At 46.3% G+C, this 22686-nt stretch overlaps 1 protein-coding gene and 1 pseudogene across 4 annotated transcripts in view; one reads left to right on the top strand and one right to left on the bottom strand.

The window, feature by feature from the left end:
• The window catches only part of Ccm2 (CCM2 scaffold protein), a 53324-nt gene extending 31804 nt beyond the window's left edge, over window positions 1-21520 (bottom strand). For 2 of the 4 annotated variants that reach the window (XM_051200673.1, XM_051200676.1), the window contains exon 1: window positions 21353-21520. In XM_051200673.1, coding sequence (XP_051056630.1) covers window positions 21353-21382 — 30 coding nt within the window. In that variant the 5' untranslated portion in view covers window positions 21383-21520. Of the gene's footprint in view, window positions 1-5181; window positions 5289-21352 lie in introns of those variants that run through there. The other 2 variants (XM_051200675.1, XM_051200674.1) reach the window with 2 other exon arrangements.
• Window positions 21521-22116: 596 nt separating this feature from the next.
• On the top strand, window positions 22117-22242 carry LOC127233997 (uncharacterized; annotated as a pseudogene).
• Window positions 22243-22686: the final 444 nt, after the last annotated feature.

Raw genomic sequence — 22686 nt, 5'->3', positions numbered from 1 at the left:
TCAACAACACTTCTGAGGTTCGTCCGCTCGCTGGTACCCAGGCAGCAGCTAGAAAACTATAGCAGACTCAGCTCTGACCTCCCCTTATCCCCCAAACTAGTAACAAACAAACAAATCAGGAGTCACATGGCCCAAGGCTCCGAGGAGACCCTACATGTGGGCTGCTCCCTAGCCTCACTCTCAGGCCCAGCTCCCTAGCACCAAGAAACCAACAAGCAAACAAGACTCATCCAGACTCAGAAAATTACCCTGACACCTTTCCCTGTGCCTGTTGCCTCCTGCCATGGACAATAGCATCCTCGTCCCTTGGCTTCGTATCCTTGGCCCTTTGACATCTGGCTTTCATTCCAGGGATCCCCTGAAGTGGAAACAGATCCAGGAAGCCCAATCAACAATCAAAACAGGCTTGGTACCAGAGCTTCCCACTCAATGCCACCATGCCTGATGCTCTCCCAAGCTTCCCTCCAACTTAGGACTCAGGCTTCACCACAGAACTCTCCAGACTCAAGCTCACCTGCTCTGCTATGGTCTGAGGTTCCCTGCTTCCCACTCAAGGCAGTCAGCTGAGCTCTGCTGTCTCTAAAATGAGTCATGATCTTTGCAAGGCACCATGAGCAGTTCATGAGCAAGCTACAGAAAGCTCCGAGCAAGTATCTCATACACTCAGCAAAATGGAGTCAGCAGCTATTTCTCTGTTTCACTTGACAACCCATCTCCTCTTCAAATGTCTTCATAGCCCAGCATCAAGGTTCAGACTGTCTTCTATTCACCATGACCACAGACTGAATAATAAAGTGAGGCCAGCATCCATGCACCCAAGGTAGGACAAGACTGTGGCCCAGAGCCTTGTAAAATATCTCCACTCATGTGAGCTGATTCTATCACCCAGCATCTCCCTCCTAGATCACAAATAGACTGTCATTGACCTGGAAGCCTCTCTTGATCAGTACACACACACACACACACACACACACACACACACAGAGGCAGCTTTTGGCACTGCTTGCTGGTGTGGAGAAGGATGAAATAAGATGCTGGGAACTACAACAGTTGGAGCTGGGTGATGAGCACAGGAGCTTCAGTTACTTCTTTGAGACAGGTCTCATGTAGCTCAGGTTGACTTCAAACTCACTGTACAGCTGAAAAGGACTCTGTATTACACTCCTGTCTCCAGCTCCCAAGTGAGACCTGGTTTTTTTGCAGTGGGAAGAACAGAATCCAGGGCTTTACACATGCTTGGGCAGGTACTATACCATGTGAGCTACATTCCTAGCTCCTCCACTTTTAAGAATGTATATTTGCATAGCAGCACACTCTTGAGAAGGATGAATAGCTGATACCTATCGATGCCCACACCTAAACCATGACAAGATGTGAACACACAAAAAGAAGATAACAAACAGCAGAAGACACTTTTAAGAGAGTTAACTGTCGAGAACCAGTCTGCCAGGTCTCCACTCTGAGATAAGTGAAGATTGGCCGTCTCTGGGAATCTTCCAAGCTCATTCTCAAGTGCCCACAGCTTTCTTTCAGACCCAGGATGGGTCTAGATAAGTGCTGGACAGGGCAGGGCACTTGGACAAGATGATCTCAGTGTCGGCTCATTTGGGAGAATGGTGGCAAATGTCACTTGAGACTTACCAGACAATCTGACAGTGAACTGCAGGCTAGAACTGACCCCCAAATTTAGTGACATATTTGAGCAATGTAAAAATTACAGTTTACCACTCCAGTGAAGACAGCTGTGATTTCTTCACCATGTCTCAGCCTTCAACCTGATGGTGCTCAAATTATGCCACATGTATACACTTGATCAATTCTTTTGCCTCAGTTCTTAAACGCCCATGTGTTCATGGTCTATAAACCTGACCCCACCCCACCCCACACCCCAGAAGTATCATCCCCACAGCTACCACACTCACTCTGGCCAGAAGAGAGAGTGTTATCCCCACCTACTCCCCCTGCAGCCTCGGAGCTCCTTCCCTCAACAACTGTTCCTCGCAGTAGACAGTGACTGAAGGCTGGCTCGGTAGGCTGGCAGCTCAGATCTGTCTGTTAGTCCAATTCATTACTAACATACACATGGAAACAACAGGAAACCAACTGTGAAACCAGAAGTTTGCCAAGATCAACCTCTACCCAAGACGCTCTCACCAAATAAACAGGCCCGCAGCCCACAGGCCACTTACACTGTTACTATAACAGTGATACACAGCTCATAAAATAGAGTCTGTGTTGGCAAGGACCTGGGTGTGTCTTATAATCCTAGCCCAAAAGCTAGACTCTGCAATGAGGTGACATTCTAGGACTCTACAAGGCAAAGAAACCAGGCCAGCCCCTAGTGCCATTCTTTCCAGCCCCACACATGCCCAGCCAAGTGCCCTACCACTGAGCCATATCCCCAGCCCTGCCTTTGGAAGCTTGTATGACCTCTAGCATCCAGTATGTAGCCTGAACAGACTATAATAGGAAATAAACTCCAATGCATGCCCTTTATTTCGTGTGCCTACCAGACCAGGAATCCACGAAGGTTGTAGATGGAATAGTCTCTACCCTCAAGAGGGCTATAGCGAAGCAGAAAAATTAGGACAAGAGCAGAGTAAATGCAACTAAACTCATAGTAAAAAAAACAGCCAGCGTCTGAGCAGACATTGAAAAAGCCACAGCTGGGTGTTGGTGGTGCATGCCTTTAGTCCCAGCACTCAGGAGGCAGAGGCAGGTGGATCTCTGTGAGTTTGAGGCCAGCCTGATCTACAGAACTAGTTCAAGGACAGCCTCCAAAACAATACAGAGAAACCCTGTCTTGAAAAACAAACACAAAAAACAAACTTAAGCCACCCATTTTGGGGTTACCCTAAGCAGCAAGGAACAAGGAGAGCAGAGCAGAAGCAGTGTCACCCTAATGTCACCCTGGCCCACTCACAGACTAGCCAAAGATAGTGCAATCCCTAAATTGCAAGCCTGAGCCATGTGGAGGCTCCAGTGCCTCCTGGAATTGGGCCCTCAAGTCTAACCAAGCACAGACACTGTGGACTGCAGTAAACCCGTGACCCTTGGCCTCGCTTTCCTAGATTGCAGTCACCCACAGTCAACTGGGATCCGTATTAGATAGAGGACTCCAGAAATTAACAGTTCGTAAGTCTGGAATTCGCTTGCTACAGGGCAGTGTTACAACACTATACACTAATGTATAGTGCCCATCTCTTACTACACTAGAACTTTAGCACAGGAGAAAAGTCTATTAGATAACACATGAAGCCCTGCTTTAATCTCTAGTGCCACAGAAAGAAAAAAAGATGTATGTATGTGTGGGGAGGGTGTGGGTAGAAACCTAAAAACCACCACCACCACAAACCATCACAACTATCCAGAGAACTATGGCAATACACCCCATGATGTCGGTACCCTGGGACAATGGCACTTGGAAACAGGGGGATTTCAAGTTTGATGCTGGACCGGGCTACATAAGGAGATCCTATCTCAAAATACATTGATCTCTGTAACTAACTCACTCTGGTCTTTTCATGTCGTGACTCTGCCCCCCCCCCCATTCACCATAGCATGGGCATGGACATGGACACACACACACACACACACACACAAATGAAATGTTGGCGTTTTAAATTTATATACGTACACCTCCATGAAAAGAGTCAATACCTCTACACTATTGGCTGTAGACTCCTGAAGCCAAAGTAAATAATACAGCCACACATACTACCTGGATTTTCCATGCAAAGCCCTAAGTGCAGTACACTATTTTGGAGAAAATGCTAGCAAGCCCAAGACAGAAGAATGGGGCAAACTAAGGTACGAAGGGTGCCAACAGCCTCACATGAGCTTGTGATTTAGTCTTTACCATCAACTAACTACTCGGGAGATTTCATCTCACTCTAACACTACCTCAGCGCTCAAAGCCAAAGGCCCTGCCCATGCTTGCCATGTGCCACACAGAGTGGCTGTAACAATGAAAGTGAAGGCACTGTCCCCTCCCCCTAACCTAACAGGAAGACAGCCAGCAACTGCACCAAGACTGTCAGAGGAGGCCTGGGAGGGATGAGGGACCGGAAGAGGCTCAGAGGTCAATGTGAGGGTCTGAGAAGAGGCCTGTGGACAGGAAGGGAGAGCAGAAGTAGCTAGCCCCTACAGATGCCACCTGTCACTCCTCACACATCACACCCTGCCCAGGCTGCAACTTATACAAACTCTAACATAAAGAATTCCAGCTGGAGCTAGCGTGGTGGCACACGCCTTTAATCCCAGCACTCCGGAGGCAGATATCTCTGTGAATTCCAGGCCAGCCTGGGCTACACAGTGCGACCTTGCCTCAAAAAAAAAAAAACCGCAAAACCAAACAAAACAAGGCAGCTAACCCTGCTGCCTGCCTCATTGATGGCAACCAGCTTCAAAACCCCAATACCTCATAGGACTCAGCTGAGGTGGCACAGGCCTACCATCACAGCACTAAGGAGATGGAGGCAGAAAATCAGAAGTTCAAGGTCATCCTCAACCAATACCAGCCTGGGGTATGTGAGACCTCGAGAAAGGTAAGTTAGAAAAGGGGAGCGGGTGAGAAAGGGAAGAGAGTCCTCCAGCCCCTACAAAGAAACTGACCAAGACAATGGACACCAAATGCCCGGCACACATCCCTACCTCGGGAGGAATGCAATCTAATGGGGCCTCTGCCTACTCTACCTTTTTGCTCCACTGTCAAGTCCACAAGAGTCTTAATGCCCACAGGGGGCTAAGCTGGGGGTAGGACAGGGTCCATGCTGGCAGCCCAGTCCAGTTATGAACCCATGGATAAAGCCTCAGATCTGAGTTCCCTCAATTCCTCAACCTTTCCCCACCACCATTTTTTTAGCTGTGATCATAGTACTCAATGGTCTACAAGTCCTTATGAAAATATTTTCCCTAGAGGACATAAATCCCAAGGCCTCTCGTTCCTTAAGATCAGTGAGTGCCTCAGCTAGACAGAACAGTCCTCACACGCAGGCCCGATCCGTGCCACCACACTCCTCCAGCACTTGCCTTCTAGTCTCAGCCTGGAAAGCTGGTGAACAAGCTCCACCCAGCATCTTAAAGCGAGGCCCAGGGTCCCAGTGTGCAAGCACATCCTGGAAGCAGCATGGATGTCAGTCCCTACAGGGATATTCTTTTTTACAGTGGGTATGAGCCTACCTCGTTCTCCATGGAAGATCTCATGGGGCATTCAGAGAAATTTCTTTGGAGGAATCCCGGTTCCTCCCTTCTGCCAACAGACAGTTGCGGTGTGTCTTCTAGCCCTGCTGAGCTGGTTGAAAAATATGATCAGATGCTAAGCCCTCCCTCTAAAAAAAAAAAAACACAAGTGCACAGGAAGACCAGAAACCACAGCTTCCTTCTGCAAAGCTTACTGAAGTTGTTTACAGTCTTTAGAAAGCTTGAAGATCAACAGCACCCAGAAGCTATTGGCCAATTCCAAGAAGACTGCAGGCAAAAGAGACACAGCAGCTCAGAGCAGAAGCCCACAGGCAGCCTGAGTCCGTGTCCATCCAACCCTGTGCAATCAACTGATGGACGTTACTTTGGAAGTCTGACCATTCTGCAACTTGAAGTGCCAAAGACAAACAAGCAAAGGCAGACACTGCAGGACTACGGCTATCAGAGAGGACACAGGGCCCTCTGGTCCTGGTGACATGAGGACAAGGACAAGCCTGATCCCCCCATGCTGTTTCACCACTTGTCCATAGCATCAAGACCTTCAGGGAAACACGTGCATTTCCAGGTGTGCCCAGGGGAAGGGTGTGCTGAGCTTATAGCTGCCTAGGCCAGCAGACTCTCCAATTTAAGTCACCAACTTGCAACAAAACAATGTTATGTTCATAAGCAAGCTTGTTTTAATTGCCTCACAGTTAAAATTCCTCATCCAGGAAAGGAGAAGTTAAATGTGTAATTGATAAAAGGTTCTTAACAGCCAGGCGGTGGTGGCGCACGAATTTAATCCCAGCAGAGGTGGGCAGATCTTGGAGTTCAAGGCCAGCTTAGTCTACAGAGTGAGTTCCTGGACAACCAGGGCTACACAGAGAAATCCTGTCTCGAAAAACAAAAGTCCTTATAGCTTGTGAATAGAAATGGTTACTTAACTAATTAGTATGACACTGTGTGTGGTGTGTGTGTGTGTATACAGACATACAGACACACACATCCTCAGGCCAATAAATGAATGTAACAAAATGCAGATGTTCCTAACCCTATGGTAAATCAAGCTTCCAATGAATCCATCATAAATTAAGTCAAAATGCACTTAACCCACCCAACCCTCCCTCAGAGTGTTCAGAACACCTAAATCAGCCCCATTAAACACCATGTAACACCTAACCCAAAAGTAGGTATTTTATATAATCTATTGAATTCTACATACTGAAAGTGAAAACTTCTTGGGAACAATTGTGTGGGCAGCTTTTGTGTCATCATAAAGCTGAAAATTCATTAAGTGAAACCATCCTATGAGGATGTGAAGTCATCATTTTATTAAGTCACCATTTTATTAATTCCAGGTTGCACCAAATCAAAAGGCTCTTTGTCCATAAAAAGGGCAATTTCATAAGGTTATTGCTTCATTGACCTACAACAAATAAAATCCTCCCTGGTTCCAAAAACCTGTTACTGCAGACTATGCCGTGTTTCAATCATTCACCTGTGTGTCAAAAATGCAGAAAACTCAGAAAGCACAAAGAGTAGGAGTGTAATCCCACACATTTGTGACTCAGTACCTGCCACCAGCTGGCCTGCTGCGACCTCTTCAAAATCCAGAACAGTCGCTCTCAAGGTGCCCTCTAAGTGCTGCCTTTACAGAAAGGATCACAGAGAGAGAGAGAGAGAGGGAGAGGGAGAGGGAGAGGGGGAGGGGGAGGGGGAGGGGAGGGGGAGAGAGAGAGAGAGAGAGAGAGAGAGAGAGAGAGAGAGAGAGAGAGAGAGAGACCGTCCAAGGAAGAGATCAGGAGGCCACCTTGCTTTTTTATTCCAGGAGGCCCCTCCCAGGGAAAGAGGCATGACTAAGAAGGAAATGAACCTGTTGCTAACACTAACCCACCAATCAACCCTGCACAAACACAGTGAGTGGGTCAGCATGGAAGAGAATGGCTACGGAGCAGACAGCAGAAGGCACCAGGGCAAGCGAGTGGTTTAAGAACTATCACACAAGAGAACGCAGCTACGGAAGCCACAAAAAGTTCATTAGGACAATAAAACACACAGAGCTAAGTCCAGAATGAGTGGACAACTGGGATTGGTCAACATCTGCCTGCTGCTTATATTCCTAAATAAACAAATACCTAAATAAATCAAACGTTTGTTTTTATTTTGCGGTGCTGGGATTGAAGCCCCAGGGCCCTGTACATGTAAATAAGCATTCACCCCTAGTGCCACTATGACGATGGCACACACCTGCAGTCTCAGCACTGAGAGGCAGGCAGGTCAAAGACGTGAGAGCTCAAGGCCAGCTTTGGTTACATAGTGAGTCAAGTCCAGCAAAAATTAGTCACCAAACGAGTCCATTCTCAGCAACAGCATCCTAGCTGAAAACTGTGTTCTGGGCTGTTAAAGGCTAGTCTCACGACCAAAAATACATACTTTCAATTCCAGCAAGGCAGGCAGAGGCTGACAGACTTTTATGAGTTCAAAACCAGATAACCTAGTCTCTGCAGCAAATTCCAGGCCAGCTGAAGATATGTAGCAAGACCCTACCTCAAGATACAAGACCACGGGGCTGGAGAGATGGCTCAGAGGTTAAGGGCACTGGCTCCTCTTCCAGGGGTCCTGAGTTCAATTCCCAGCACTCACATGGTAGCTCACAATCACCTCATAATGGCATCTGGTGCCCTCTTCTGGTCTGCAGGGATACATGCAGGCAGAACACTGTATACATAACAAATAAATAAATCTTAAAAAAAAAAAAAGAAAAAGATACAAGACCTACAAGACCACTACTCACTCCGTGACTATCTTCTCAATATAAATTTTGTAGAGGTTTGTTTGTTTTAATGCTCTAGGGTTTGCCTCTTGGCCTGAAGTCTAATAAAATATTTCTACCTGGTCTTTACAGGAAGGTTATTTTTGTGTATTTTTAAAAAAGATTTTATTATGTGTACAGTGTTCTGTCTACATGTACACCTGTATCCCAGAAGAGGGAATCAGATCTCATTATAGATGGCTGTGAGCCACCAAGTAGTTGCTGGGAATTGAACTCAGGACCTCTGAAAGAGCAGCCAGTGCTCTCAACTTCTGAGCCATTTCTCCAGCCCCTTGTTGATTTTGTTTATGTGTATTCGCGTTTTGCCTGTAAGTATGTGTGTGCACCAAGAACATGTCTGGTGCCTGATGCTAGAAAAGGACATGGAATCCTCTGAAACTGGAGTTACAGACAATTGTGAGCTGCCATGTGGGTGCTGGGAACCAAACTGGGTCCTCTGGAAGGACAGCCAGTGTTCTTAACCACTGAGCCATCTCTCCAGCCCCTATAGAAAGTATGTTGTGGTGAACAGTCTTAAAATCACACCGTTCAAAGGGTGTTTATGGGAACCTTGGAATGCAGTAGTTCTGAGGAACAATGGGCAGAACTGTAGGCTGGCAAGATAAAACCTACATCAAAGGATTAAGACTCCTTACTGAGCTAAGTGGGAGTTAAGACTTGTTTTGAATATAAAGAAGTAATCTTTTCTTTCTTTAAAAGATTTATTTTTTTTAAGTGTGTGCACAGGTGAATACATGCACCCACAAGGCCAGAGGTAGTGGCTCCCTGGAACCAGAGTTATAGGCAGCCGTGAGCTGGCACAGGTGCCACAAACTATACACTCAGGTCTTCTGTAGGAGCCACCTCTCTGGGCCCAAGGTTAGTGATCTCTTTTGTGAGAGTCTCAGAAAAATTACAAGTCTATAATTGGAAAAGGGGTGAGTTAAAATCAAAGGTCATATGCTCTTTGGCCTCAATCACAGGTGTTACTTTAAATCCCTATTTGAAATATCTCTATCAAGCTGGACCTGATGGATCAAGCCTTTATCCTAGTACTCAGGAGGCAAAGGCAGAGGCAGGCAGATTTCTGTGAGTTCTAGACCAGCCTGGTCTAGATAGTTTCAAGCCAGCTAGAGGGACACAGTTTGAGGGAAAAAAGAAAGCGAGGGAGAGACAGTATAGCATGTACGAAACCCTGGGTTCTACCCCCAACACTGGGCAAGCCAGGCATGACACATCTATAATCCCAGCATTCAGGAAGTAAACACAGAGCAATCGGTTCAAGGTCATTCTCCATCCTCAGCAACCTAGAGTGTGAAGCCAGACTGGCTACAGGAGACCCTGTCTCAAAAAAACAAAAACAAGTAAATAAGTAAATAAATAGATAAAGCTCTCATGCCAAGTGGTGTAATTGCAGTGATACCTCAAGCGTCATGGGAGTAGTCGGCCACTGCCTGGTTGGATTTAAGTCCTATACCATTATAGGAAACCCATACCTAGAAACCTTGTTGGGTCAAGAGCCTGTAGCTAGACAGGCCATGGGCCCTAGGGGAGAACTAACGACTATCGGTGTACTAAATGAGCAAAGTATTAAACTGACTTTAATGACTTACTGTTATATCCATAGATTAATGAACCTCAACACTCATTAGAGAAGCTCATGTCTGCAGTAGATGCTGGTTAACAGAAACCCACAACTGACAAAGTGCAAAGAACAAGAGACTATAGAATGCTCAGCCCTAAGCAGAATATCCATACTGGACCCCTCCCCACAAGGCTCAAGGGATGGTTACAGAAGGAGCAGTAAGATTGTGAGGGCCAGCATCAGTGAATGAGTACACGGAAACACTGTCCTCCGACACTACAGGGAGGCTGCACATGCGCAGCTGTGATAACATGGACAGGCTCAAACCAGACCAAATCCCAGCATAGAGAGGGGAGGTGGACACGAGATCTCACTCCTGCCTAGCAAAGGAGTTATTGGCAATTGATAGCTACTGGGAAAGGGAGGAATAGTTTTAAGAATGTTACCCCTTGTAGGCCAACCTTGATCCAGCACCAGGCTACACACCCATGAATATATAGGCAGCACAAACTGAACTTTATGGGGGTGGGGGTTGAAGACAGGGAAGGGGATAGGACATGGGAGGAGTTGGGGGAGGGGTAAATATAATCAAAACTCATTCTACAGACTCTCAAAGAAATTATTTAAAAGAAAAGAATGGTTGTCGCTGGGCATGGTGGTACACACCTTTAATCCCAGCACTCGGGAGGCAGAGGCAGGTGGAGTTCTCTGAGTTTGAGACAAGCCTGATCTACAAGAACTAGTTCGAAGACAGGCTCCAAGGTAATACAGAGAAACCCTGTCTTGAAAAAAAAACAAACAAACAATTTCATTCTTTGACACACGCACAGGCACACACACACACACACGGTTCTTCTGAACTCTTCCTTTAAAACTCCTATTTGTGTGTGTGCTATGATCCACTGAGTTTATGAAATATTTTTAGTTTTGTGTACGTGTGTCTGTATGAGTATATGTATGTTGATTAGAGTGGCTGTAGGTCTAGAACAAGGTGTCTCAGATGGTTGTAAGGCACCCAGTGTAGGTGTTAGGAACTGAACACAGGTGTTCTACAAGGAGTAGTATGTGTTTTTAATTGCTAAGCCGGCTTCCAAACACTCAGAGTTTAATCTGGATTGCTTACCTGAATGTGGATGTGGGGTCATCTCCTGGCGCATGAGACACTTACCAGTAGTTATAGTACTGACCCCTCACATCTACTAACACCCAGGAACTCTTCACTAGGATGGGGCCTGAGTTCCTCCCCAAGGGTGAAATGTTGATGAGGTCACCACAGTTCATGAGCGAGGTGACTGTGGCATGTCTAGAAGACCGCATTTCACAGCGCGCCTCACCTTCCGGCTTTAAATCCTTTACTCCCTCTTCTGGTGGAGGGTGGAGGTGATATAGACGTCTGTGTTTGTTTTTGACACAGGGTTTCTCTGTGTAGCTCTGGCTGCCCTGGAACTCACTCTGTAGACCAGGCTGGCCTTTAAAGTCACAGAGATACAGGAGGTTAATAGTCAATGTTTGCCAACTTTCCTGATTGTTGCGGTGTCAGCGATGCAATGACAGTGTCCCTGTGCTGACAAAGTATTAAAGGCAAAGAGATTGTGGCTGCAGCTTATTCGACTTTGTTGCTTCCTTGGTTTGACATGATGCAGTGTACTTTTGGTTTTTTGAGACAGGGTTTCTCTGTACTGTTTTGGAGGCTGTCCTGGAACTAGCTCTGTAGACAAGGCTGGCCTCGAACTCACAGAGATCCGCCTGCCTCTGCCACCGAGTGTTGGGATCAAAGGCATGCGCCACCACTGCCTGGCTACATACACCTTCTTAACTAGCTCTGAAATGGTTACAACTGAAATGGATAGAAAGCATATGGGTATTATGAAAATGTTACATATATTTAAAAGTCCACCATGAAAGTTGAAAAGTCAACCATTTAAAGAAAAAAAGAAAAACAGCCAGTCACAGTAACACAACTGTAACCCCAGCACTTGGGGGAAGTAGCAGGAGGAGAAGCAGATTTTGGGACCATCCAGCTCTGGCTATATAGTGAGTCACCTGTGACGCTGTCTCAAAAACTAATGGCATAACACTGGAACTGCAACATACGTGGAAATAAAACACTCTTTGGAACTTGCTCAAAGAACAAAAATGAGGTTTAACTGACTGATACCACTAACAGCCTCCTACATTGCACAAGAAAGTAATATAAAAACATTAATTTATGGCAGTGTGTCCCAAATTACAGTTGAATACTGGAATCTCTAAAGACGACATGTACAAAGCCCAACAGATCTAGAACAAAGTACTTAGAAGTACTCAACCCCAAAGAAGACAGAAAACAAAGGTCAACTAAGAAACCAAGGAAGATAAGCAGAAATTCAAAGCCACAAGACTGACTCCATCTCAAAAAAATGAAAGGGAAAAAAAAAATGAAAGAAAGGGAATAGAAGAGAGAGAGGAGCAAATAAAAGGGGAAAAGAAAGGGAGAACTCAGAGGAGGAAATATGAAGAGGAAAAACAGAAAACAGCCTAGCAAGCAAGCCAGATCACCCAATAGACCGGGCCCTTTGGTTTAAACACAGCTACAAGGCAGAGAGTTCCCCCGTTAAGAAAATAAATTGTTGAGTTCCAGCCTGGTCTATAGAGCAAGTTGCAGGACAGCTAGGGTTATGCAGAGAAACCCTGTCTCAAAAAAACAAGAAAATAAAATAACACAGATGCTGACACGTCTAGAGTAAAATGATGCCTGTAAAACCCTTTAAAATGCATCAGAAGAATCAGAACAGTCAATGGCTGGGCAGGGTACTGAACATGGGATTAAAAAAAAAAATGCAGCCAAGGTCAGTGGTAGAATCTAGATAGTGTGTATACATATGCATACAGAAACTGAAGTTCTGTAATTCCAGCACTTGGGAAGAAGTCAGGAGGATCAAGATTTCAAAGTCATTCTCACTTAAATGAGTTTGAAGTCAGCCTCAGCTACATATGACCTTGTCTGTCCACACCCAATACCCCCACACTGCCTTCCCCACCCCCAAAAACCAGGCCAAGTGTGCTGGCACATGTCTTCAATCCCAGCACTTGGAAGGCAAAGGCCAGCCTGATCTACAGTGAGTTCTGGGACAGCTAGGACTACCTAGTGAGACACTGTCTCGAAAACCAAAACCAAAACCAAACTCAAGTGTAGTGGTACACTCCATAAGCCTAGTACTTTGAAGGTAGAGGGAGGAGGCTCTGGGCTCAATGCTAGCCTTAACTACATAGTGAATTTGAGTCCAGCCTGGGCTATGAGAGACTACTCCACAGATTGGTTCAACTCCCAGTACCCACATGGTGGCTCATACCATCTTGAACTACAATTCCAAGGGACCTGATGACCTGTTCTGGCCTTTGCAAGCAACAGGCACACATGTAGAACACAGACAGGAAGAGGTAAAACCACACACATAAAAATAATAACTTTAAAATGAGAACCTGAGATCAAGTCCTCATAAAAATCCAGGTGCACTGGTCAGTGGTGGCCATGCCTTTGATCCAAGCACTCGTGAGGCAGAGGTAGGCGGATCTTTGTGAGATCTAGGCCAGCCTGGTCTACAAGAGCTAGTTCCAGGACAGCCTCCAAAACCACAGAGAAACACTGTCACAAAACAAAAACAAATCAAAAAAATCCAGGTGCAATAATCCCAGAACATCTGAAAATAAAAGAAAAAAAATAATTCATAATAAAATGCTAGAGGGCTGGAGACACAGCTTAGCAGTTTAGAGCACTAGCACTGACTGTTCTTGCATAGTATATGGGTTCAAATCCCAACACCCACAGCACATAACAATCTGTAACTCAAGTTCAGGGAGCCAGTGCCCTCTTCTGGCTTCCATGGGCACTGCATGCACATGGTGCACAGACATTCATGCAGAGAAAATAAAAATAAATAAATGCTAAAAAATAAAATGCTGCCATGGTGGCTGGGTTGAAAAAAGGAAAGCAAATAAGCCACAGTCACCTTGGGGTTTGGGAATAAAGACAGACAATATTTTAAGAGGGGTCTCCAAAAAAGTAGCTAGCTGGGGTCTGACACCAGATACCCACCAGCCAGGAACTAGTGAACAGCAGACACAACACAGACATTATCAGACCCGGGATATAGGCTAACATGTGAGACTGCCACACTAGGTCATCTTCTTTTCCCTTTAGATTCTATTTTACGTATCTGAGCGATTTGCTTGCATGTCTATCTGTGTACCATGTCCATGCTTGATGCCTAAGAAGGCTAGGAAGACAACATCAGACTCCTTGGAACTGGAGTTACAGACAGCATCTGCCACGTAGATCGTAAGGAATCGAACCTCTGGAAGCACAGCAGTGTTCTTTCTTTACTAATGGGCCATTTCCAGCCCCTCCCCTCTTTTGAGTCAGGGTCTTACTAGTAACCCTGGCTGGCCTGGCCTCCAACCCCCAGAGATACACCTATCTCTGCCTTCCAAGTGCTGGGATTAAACTTGTGCGTCACCACGCCCAGCCCATGCCCAGCACCTAGGTCTCCTTAATAGCATATTCATTTACATATTCTATGTAAACCAACAAAGGAGACCAATACTGTCAGTCACAAAGGATGCAGGGCTCACGTCAAAATACACACTAAGTAGAACAAAGACTTTTGGGAAAACTTTCATAGAATTTTAAACTATAAGATAGATACAAACATTTTAATTTTTCTCTTGTGTCCTCAAAGTTACAAGTAATCATGTACATGAGAGGTGCTCTGCACCCAGATGACACCACACATGAAGTCCTGTAGGAGAGAACAGTAAGTAACACACGGGTTTAGGCTGGCCAGTGCACTCACTTTCAGATCCTACCTCCAGGGTTACATGATACACCACCCTAAGCCCCAAACAAAAGCCAAGGGCCAGCTTCCTACTGTGCCCACTGAAGAGGATTACTTTCATTACACACACACAATGCCTGTAGCCAAATGTCTAATTCTTTACACAATCCAAAGAAAAAACTGTTACCAACCAGGTACTTGAGAGGGAAAAAGTGTCACATTTTTGGCACCAGCACAAACCTAAGGGAAAAGAAACCCTTTTTGTACTGGAAAGAGGAAAAGAAAAGGCCTGGGCTGGGGGGCTATGGAGGCACTGGGTTTTTCAACCCTCAGCTCCAGAAAACCAAAACCAAACCTCTACTGCCTCACTGGACAATCCAAACACAAACCCTTTCACCTCTGCATAGTGTGCTATGAATAACTGCTGCTCCAAGAAACAGGCATATTTCTGAGTTCCAGGCCAGCCTGGTCTACAGAGCCAATATCATGCCAGCCAGGGCTATATAGTGAGATCCTGTCTCATCAACAACAAAAAACCCTGCTGTTTCTCTCAGACTAAGGGACAAGTACAGCCGTAGCAAGCAAACGGAAGGGACCCGGCCTTCCCACGACAGTGCAGTTTATGCAGCCCATGGCTAGCCATTCCTGCCAAAGACAAAACCTAATTCCATGAGACTATACCCAAAATACTCCACGTGTTCCCTTGGCCATAAAGAATGAACTGCAGCCATTTATGATGTTTCATGCCTGCAATCCCAGCACTCAGGAGGTTCAAGACAGATCATCACAAGTTCAAGGCCAGCCTGGGCTACATACACAGTGAACTCTAGGGCAGCCAGGGCCAGAGTAAAATGCTGTCTCAAATCTCTCATATAGAGGGAGATGTAACCTATGGTCTTTACAAAATACAATGTGAGCTTGTCCAGGCTACAAACCTCAAGACATCCTGCTAAGAGGTTGAGGAAATGCTTCCGTGGACAAAATGCCTGCTGCACAAGCACAGATCCCATGAGTTCACATCCCTAACATGCATGTAAAAGCCAGGCATGGAGGAGCACATCTGTAACCTAAGAGCTAGAGACTGGAGTCAGGTAGATCCCTGGCCAACCAATCTTAACTGAAACAGAGTTCCAAGTTCATTGAAACCTTATAAATGTGACAAGCAAGAGAACGACAATGTTTAACCTCTGCCTCCACAAGTATAAATACACCTGAATAAATAAATAAACAGGCACACAAACTCTCACCTCTCAACACACACACACACACACACACACACACACACACACACACACATACACACACACACACAGGGAAATAGGGTGGTGATGGCTCTCACCTTTAATCCCAGCACTCAGGAGGTAGAGGCAGAGGCAGGCAGATTTCTGAGTTCAAGGCTAGTCTAGTCTACAGAAAGAGTTCCAGGATAGCCAGGGCTACATATAGAAACCATGTCTCAAATAAACAAATAAATAAATAAAATCTTCCTAGGGCTACCCAGATGTATCATAAACTCATGGTAAAAACCTCAGATATTCATTCAGCGGTATAGAATTTGCCTAGCATACTTAAGGCCCTAGTTCAATACCCAGTACAGCCAAAAATAAAGTTAATTAAAAGCAAATAGTTGGTTTGACCTGACTAAGTTTATTCTCTCCCAGTTCTGGGAACTGGAGACTCACAATCGAGGTGTAGTCAGGGTGCTTTTACTGAGTTTTCCTGTTGCATCTTCTTCCTGGATCTCAGACTGTATCATAAATCTTCTCATAATAACACCAATCAAGTCAGATCACAGTTGGCCTCAAGTGCCCCATTACACTTTTACACTTTTACAGGCGGTGATGGAGGACATCTTTAATCCCAGCACTCAGGAGGCAGAGGCAGGCTGATCTCTGTGAGTTTGAGACCAGCCTGGTCTATAAGAGCTAGTTCCAGTACAGCCTCCCAACACCACAGAGACCCAGAGACCGAGAGAGAGAGAGAGAGAGAGAGAGAGAGAGAGAGAGAGAGAGAGAGAGAGAGAGATGGCTTTTAGTCATCTGACAACCTATCGAATACCAGGATCCATTCCATGTGGTACCAGAGACCTGTCTATTAAATTTTTGACTGGAAATGTTGGCCCTTGCCTTTGATCCCAACAAAAGCAAGTGGATCTGTGAGTTTAAGCCCAGTCCAACTACAGAGTAAGTTCCAGGGCAGTCAGGGCCATGCAGAAGAGACTATTTCAAAACCTAAGAAGATTTTATTTTGCCTAGGAATGGTAGCACATGCCTTTAAACCCAGCACCTGGAAGGCAGAGGAAGATGGATCCCTGTGAATTCAATGATAGCCTGGGCTACATGGCAAGATCTAGGCCAGCCAGGGGCATATGGTCAGATTCTCTCAAGAAAAAAAAAACTATTTACCTATATGCTGTGTGTATTTACATGAGTATATGCCACCTTTGTGTGGGTACGCATGGAGGCCAGCTGAAGGCATCAAATGCCCTGGAACTGGAGCTACAGGCACTTTCAAGATACCCAATGAGGGGACTGAAAATCAAGCTCTCCACTTACAGGTTGTTCTTTGACCTCCATGTGCCAATCAGTGGACACACACAAGCAATTAAGGGGCTGGAGAGTTGGCTCAGCCATTAACAGCATTTGTTCCTCTTGTAGAGAAACCAGGGTTCCATTCCCAGCACCTGCATGGCAGCCCCCAACTGTCCAGAACTCCAGATCCAGGGGATCCAATGCGCTCTTCTGACCTCCTTGAGCACATGCACACATGTGGTGTACATACATACATTAGGCAAAAGACACACAAAATGATAAGTCTAAAAAAGTAAAAACATTCATTTAAAAAGGTAATTACTCGCCAGGTGTTACATGCCTGTCATCCCAATACCTATGAAGTGGGGGACTGTCAGAAATTTGAAGCCAGTAACTTTCAGGATGGCTAAGTCTACACAGCAAGACCCTGCTTCAAGAAGAGGATCAACGAGGAACTAGAGATGTAGCCCAGCATGCACAAAGCCATGGGGTTGGTCCCCAGCACTGCATAAACAGGGTAAGGAGAACCCAAACCCATCTGGAACATGAGTCTCCAAAAACAAAACAAAGACAAAAAAGAAAAGGAATTACAGGGTCAGGGATATAGCTTTTTTTGTTTGTGGGGTTTTTTGTTTGTTTGTTTGTTTAGAGCTTAGCAGAGGATCTGTTTAGCATGCACAAAACCCTGGGTTCAATCCAGCACTCCATAAATCCAGACAAGGTGGTGCACACCCGCAGTCCCAATACTGAGGAGGTAGAGGCAAGAGGATCAGAAGTTGAATGGATCAAAGTCACTCTGAGCTTCAAAATGATTCCAGAACAGCATGGGCTAATACAAGCCTGTTTTAAATAGGTGGGAAAACAGGATGTAGCTTAACTGACAATGATACACTGTTTATCCCACACAAAACTCTGGATTTAATCCCCAAATGAAACATTTATAATCTCAAGCCTCAGAAATGGAAGCAGAAGATCAGAGTTCAATGTCATCCATCAGGCAATGGTGTTACAAGCCTTTAATCCTAGCACTCAGGAAGCAGAGGCAGGCAGATCTGAGTTCAAGGCCAGTCTATCTACAGAGTGAGTTCCAGGATAGCCAAGGCTACATAATAGAGAAACCCTGAAAACAAAACAAAACAAAAAGTGGTAGTGGGTAGTTTGCATAGCATCATGACCACAATATACACATCTGAGACTACTGTGTAAATAAAAGCCTTATTCAGGGCTGAGGAGATGGCTCAGGAGTTAAAAGCACTTACTGTTCTTATGGGACTCCAGTTTAATTCCCGGAATCCTATCTGCTGGCTCCCAACTGCTAAGTCCAGCTCCAGAGGGTAGGTGTACACAAGTGAGCATACCCAGACAAGTCCATACACAAAATTAAAAGGGGCTGGAAAAACCGACCTGGGTTCAAATCCCAGCAAACACGTGGCAGCTCACAACTGTCAGCTCTAGTTCCATGGGGTGTGACACCCTCATACACAAATGTAGGCAAAACCCCAATGTACATAAAATAAAAACCATTAAAAACTTTCTTCAATTAAAAGTAGAAATTAAAAGTCTTATTCACCAAACCCAAAACAGTACTTTCAGAAAAGTACCAGCCACTCTGCAGACTCACAACTTCAGCAGCCAGTTTCTCTGATGCTCTCATCCCTCTATCTGCAGACATCCCTTCACAGGGCCCACAACTTCAGCAGCCAGTTTCTCTGATGCTCTCATCCCTCTGTCTGCAGACATCCCTTCACAGGGCCCACAACTTCAGCAGCCAGTTTCTCTGATGCTCTCATCCCTCTGTCTACAGACATCCCTTCACAGGGCCCACAACTTCAGCAGCCAGTTCCTCTGATTGGTGGGATTGATCTAGCTCTGTATCAGCTAGCTCGGAAAGCTCTCTAGCTTTTCTGGCATCTCCATTACTGTGGGTTCATGGGATACAACAGGGATTCAGCAGATTGTTTGATGAGCTATATCCTGCTAGAGATGTACAGTCACTATACTTCTGTGTGCTATAGTAGCTTGAAGAGTGGCAGGACAACACCTGGGGCCACTTCCATGAAATGTACTTGGCCCTCTGGATCACTAGCAATTCACTGCTTTGTCCATCTGAAGAAAAGGTCAGAGTAAAATGAACCTCAATCACTGTTTAACAAGACATCAAAACAGGTTAAATATATGAGACCTGGGAAAGGCCTGACAGTCCAGTTTTTGTTTTGAGACAGGTTCTTATATATCCTGGGTTGGCCACCATCCACTGTAAACTGCCAAAGATGACCTTGAACTTTTGAGCCTCCTGCCTCCCCCTCCCAAAAACCAGGATTACAATGCACCATTGTACCTCTTTTATGAAGCATGGGGGATCCAAACCAGAGCTGCAGACCTGGCAGGCAAGCACTCTACCAATCAAACTACATCTTCAGCCCCCATTCATTTCTTTCATGGGCTCAAATCTTTTTAAAGGAGCTAACTGCATTTATATGTTCAAACTGTAATATAATTTATTAAGATCAAATCTGTAGCAGGGTGATGGTGGCACATGCCTTTATCCTATCACTTGGCAGATGCAAGTGAATCTCTGAGTTCAAGGCCAACCTGGTCTACAGAAAGGAACCATGGGGGAGAGGGGATGAATTTGTTAAACGGTTAAAACAAGTATCTCTGGTTGACTGGCCATTATGAGACATCACATATTAAAAAGCACATGAGAAAGCCAGGTGTAGTAGCACTCGCCTTTAACTCCAGACAAGATCTCTCTGAGTTTGAGGCCAGCCTGGTCTGGATAGCAAGTTCCAGGACAGCCATTACTACATAATAGAGAAACCCTGTCTGCAAAAATAAAAAGCACATGAGGAAAGTTCTGCCAGCCCCAGATCACACGATACCTGGTAAACTGTGTTAAGTCATGGCCTATATAGGAGTCCATGTCCCAAAGGTTGTCTCTCTTGCTTACAGGGGACAAACTAAAAGCAAGTGGCAGAATGCATACAATTGCTAGTGTGGGTCCTGACACAACTCATTGTCTCACCCTCTACTAGACAATGAAACTAACCACTGCCTTTATCTATACCCATAGTTTTTTTTTTTTTTTTTTTTTTTCATCACCCACAACTCTAACATTTTCTTACTACTGATTCAAAAGCTCAGGAGAAGTCTTAATGCATCTCTCTGCTCATCAGCTTTCTGCCCAAACTGGTACGATAGGAAAAACAAAAAGCAGCCAGCCAATTTGTCCAGACAAAAATGTGGGCCAGATGTCCTATAGGGCGCTAAGCATGTGGTACAAATACAGTAGGTGACTAGTCCCCAGGGTTCCAAGCTACCGGAATGCAAAGACCAACTGGCACAAATTTTAGCACAGTTCAGCATTGTCCACACTTGAGCCAGGTCCTTCCAAAACATCCTAAAGAGCACCCTCTTTTCTAGGTAAATTATTTCACACTGCTCAATTCCCCTTTTCTGTAGAACACTTGGAGGCTGAATAATTTTGTGGACTGTTTTCCAGCTTTAAGCCATCTTCGGAGGTAACAAAAACTGATAGGGCATTTAAACAGCAAGTGCATGTTTCTGTCTTAAAACAGTAAGAAAGTGGGGGCAGCGCACTGGCCTGGACTCCCTCAAGGCCACCTACCTGGCTATACTCCATTCCAACTAAGACTTTCTAATAAATGGGGCACCTCCTAAAAAAAGTGATGAGTAGTTCGACCAATTAAAGACTACAGGAGGTTGGGTGGTAACAGAGCTAGAACACCAAAGTCTGTTTTAAACTTGTCCATAAAGTGCACACATTTACCAAAATGAAAATGACAGGCAGAACATTAAGATTGCAAAGCATTTATTTGAAAGGGATACATTTTATCAAACCCCACTGCCCACTTAATGGTAGTTCATCCCCACATGGTCTTTCCAGGCTCCTTAAAATTCTTTATCAACTACTCAACCCTGTAATTAAAACCACATTTTAAAACTACATAAACGAAGGAGCCTCTTGAACCATGTCCTAAATCTTACTGCCAAACATAACGTCACTAAAATCACTCAATGGTATTAAGTACGAGCGACAATCGACGAGCAAACCGGCGAAGAAGCTAAGTCCGTCTTTGCTTTTACCGGACATCCAACAACAAAGCCAAGTGGGCAGTAGAAGCCTCGCCGGTCACCGCACAGTCCTGGCCACCTCCTGGCCCCTCGCTGGGCCCATTTCCTCTGCAGCCCCAGCCCATCGCGAGAAGGCGGGACCCTGGCAGGCCGTCTGAGCCGGCCGGGGGCGAGCAGCAGAAGGGACCCCCTCCCCCGGAAAGGCGCGGCACTTCCTCCGCCAGCCGCAGGCCCACCTGACCACTGTCCCAGCCCGCTCCGCCGCCCGCCCTCCCGGAGGGACCCCCCACCCCACGGCCCGGCCCCGCGGCAGGACGCGCCGGTGAGCGCTCACCTTCTTGCCCTTCTTGCCCTCCTCCTCCATGTCGCCGCATGCGGCCCCCGCGGCCCGCCCCGGGAGCCCCACCGCCAGCGGCCGCTACATGCTCGCTCTGAGCCCGCCACCCCCGCGCTCACCGCGCCGCCGGCCCGCCCGCAGTCTCCGCCCCGGCCGCGCCCCACCCGCACTTCCGGACCTAGGGAGCCGGCCCACCGCAGAGACCCCGCCCCCTCGCGCCCCGCCCACAGCCTCGGCGCGCCCGCACTTCCGGCCCGAGGGAGCCTCCAGGCCCACGGAGGCCGCCGTCTTGCCGGGCCAAGAGGACGTCCCTGACTGCATCCGTGCAGACCCAGGCCCACACCTGACCCCTCCACACCTCGTCAGAGCCGAGGGCGCACGCCTGCCTTCCCTCCAACCCGTCCCCTCTGAAAGGGCGCCCCCTGCACCCCAGCTCGCCCGAACACTTCAGGGCCGCCAGAGCACGCGCGGGAGCGGCTGTAACTTTTCAATTCTGCCGCCATCTTTAGAGAGGCCGACTTCCCAGCCTGCCTCGCGATCAGGGAGGCGGGCCTCAAGCCCCTGGGAAGGGGCAGGGCCGGTATTCAACCCTGCTTCTGGGCGCGCTGCCAATTGGCTTTTCTTGCTTGTTACTCTGAGCCAGCCACACAAGGAAACCCTTTTCTAGTAACTTTCTGTTCTGGCTGGGTGTGGCTGCCCACTCCTGTGTAATCCTAGCACTTGACTGGGTAGAGACAGGAAGATCAGGAGTTCAAGGTCATGCGTAGCTACAAGAGACTTAGGAAAAAAGAATCCAAAATGTACAAAGGCTGCCAACAGCAGCCTCATTGGTAGTGTATGCAACCTGTTGTCTGTATGGGTTGTTCTAAGGGACGTTGAAGAGAGCATTTTGATGGATATTAATGTTTCCAAGCTTATGTTGTTTCCAATCTAGGCTCGAGACACGTACACATGCAGGGTGCATATGGGAAGCTGGAAGGTATAGTGTGACCAAGTCATCGTTTCCATTTGCAATTGTAAGGAGCATCAAGCCTTAAGCAGCCAACTTCCTTGGCTGCCAGAAGATCTACATATCTAAGAAGGGGTGATTCACTTAAGTTTAGTGAAAATGCATATAAAAACATGGTAGCTGAGAGACAGCTCCTGGGGTATGGCTGTGGATCCCCTAGAAAATTATATCTCGTATCCAAGTCAAGAAAATTTGTTTTTAAATAAGCTTTATTCTATCTTAGGCACCTCAGGAAAATAAGAGTTATAACAGCAAGAGCATTCAGAATGAAGTTGTAGATTCTTTTTTTTTCTTTTAACGTGCATTAATGTTTTAATTAAAA

This window comes from Phodopus roborovskii, unplaced genomic scaffold (genome assembly GCF_943737965.1).
Source record: "Phodopus roborovskii unplaced genomic scaffold, PHOROB, whole genome shotgun sequence".
Lineage (NCBI taxonomy): Eukaryota > Metazoa > Chordata > Mammalia > Rodentia > Cricetidae > Phodopus > Phodopus roborovskii.
The sequence above is the reverse complement of the archived record's forward strand: the minus strand, read 5'-3'. Positions and strand labels throughout refer to the sequence as shown.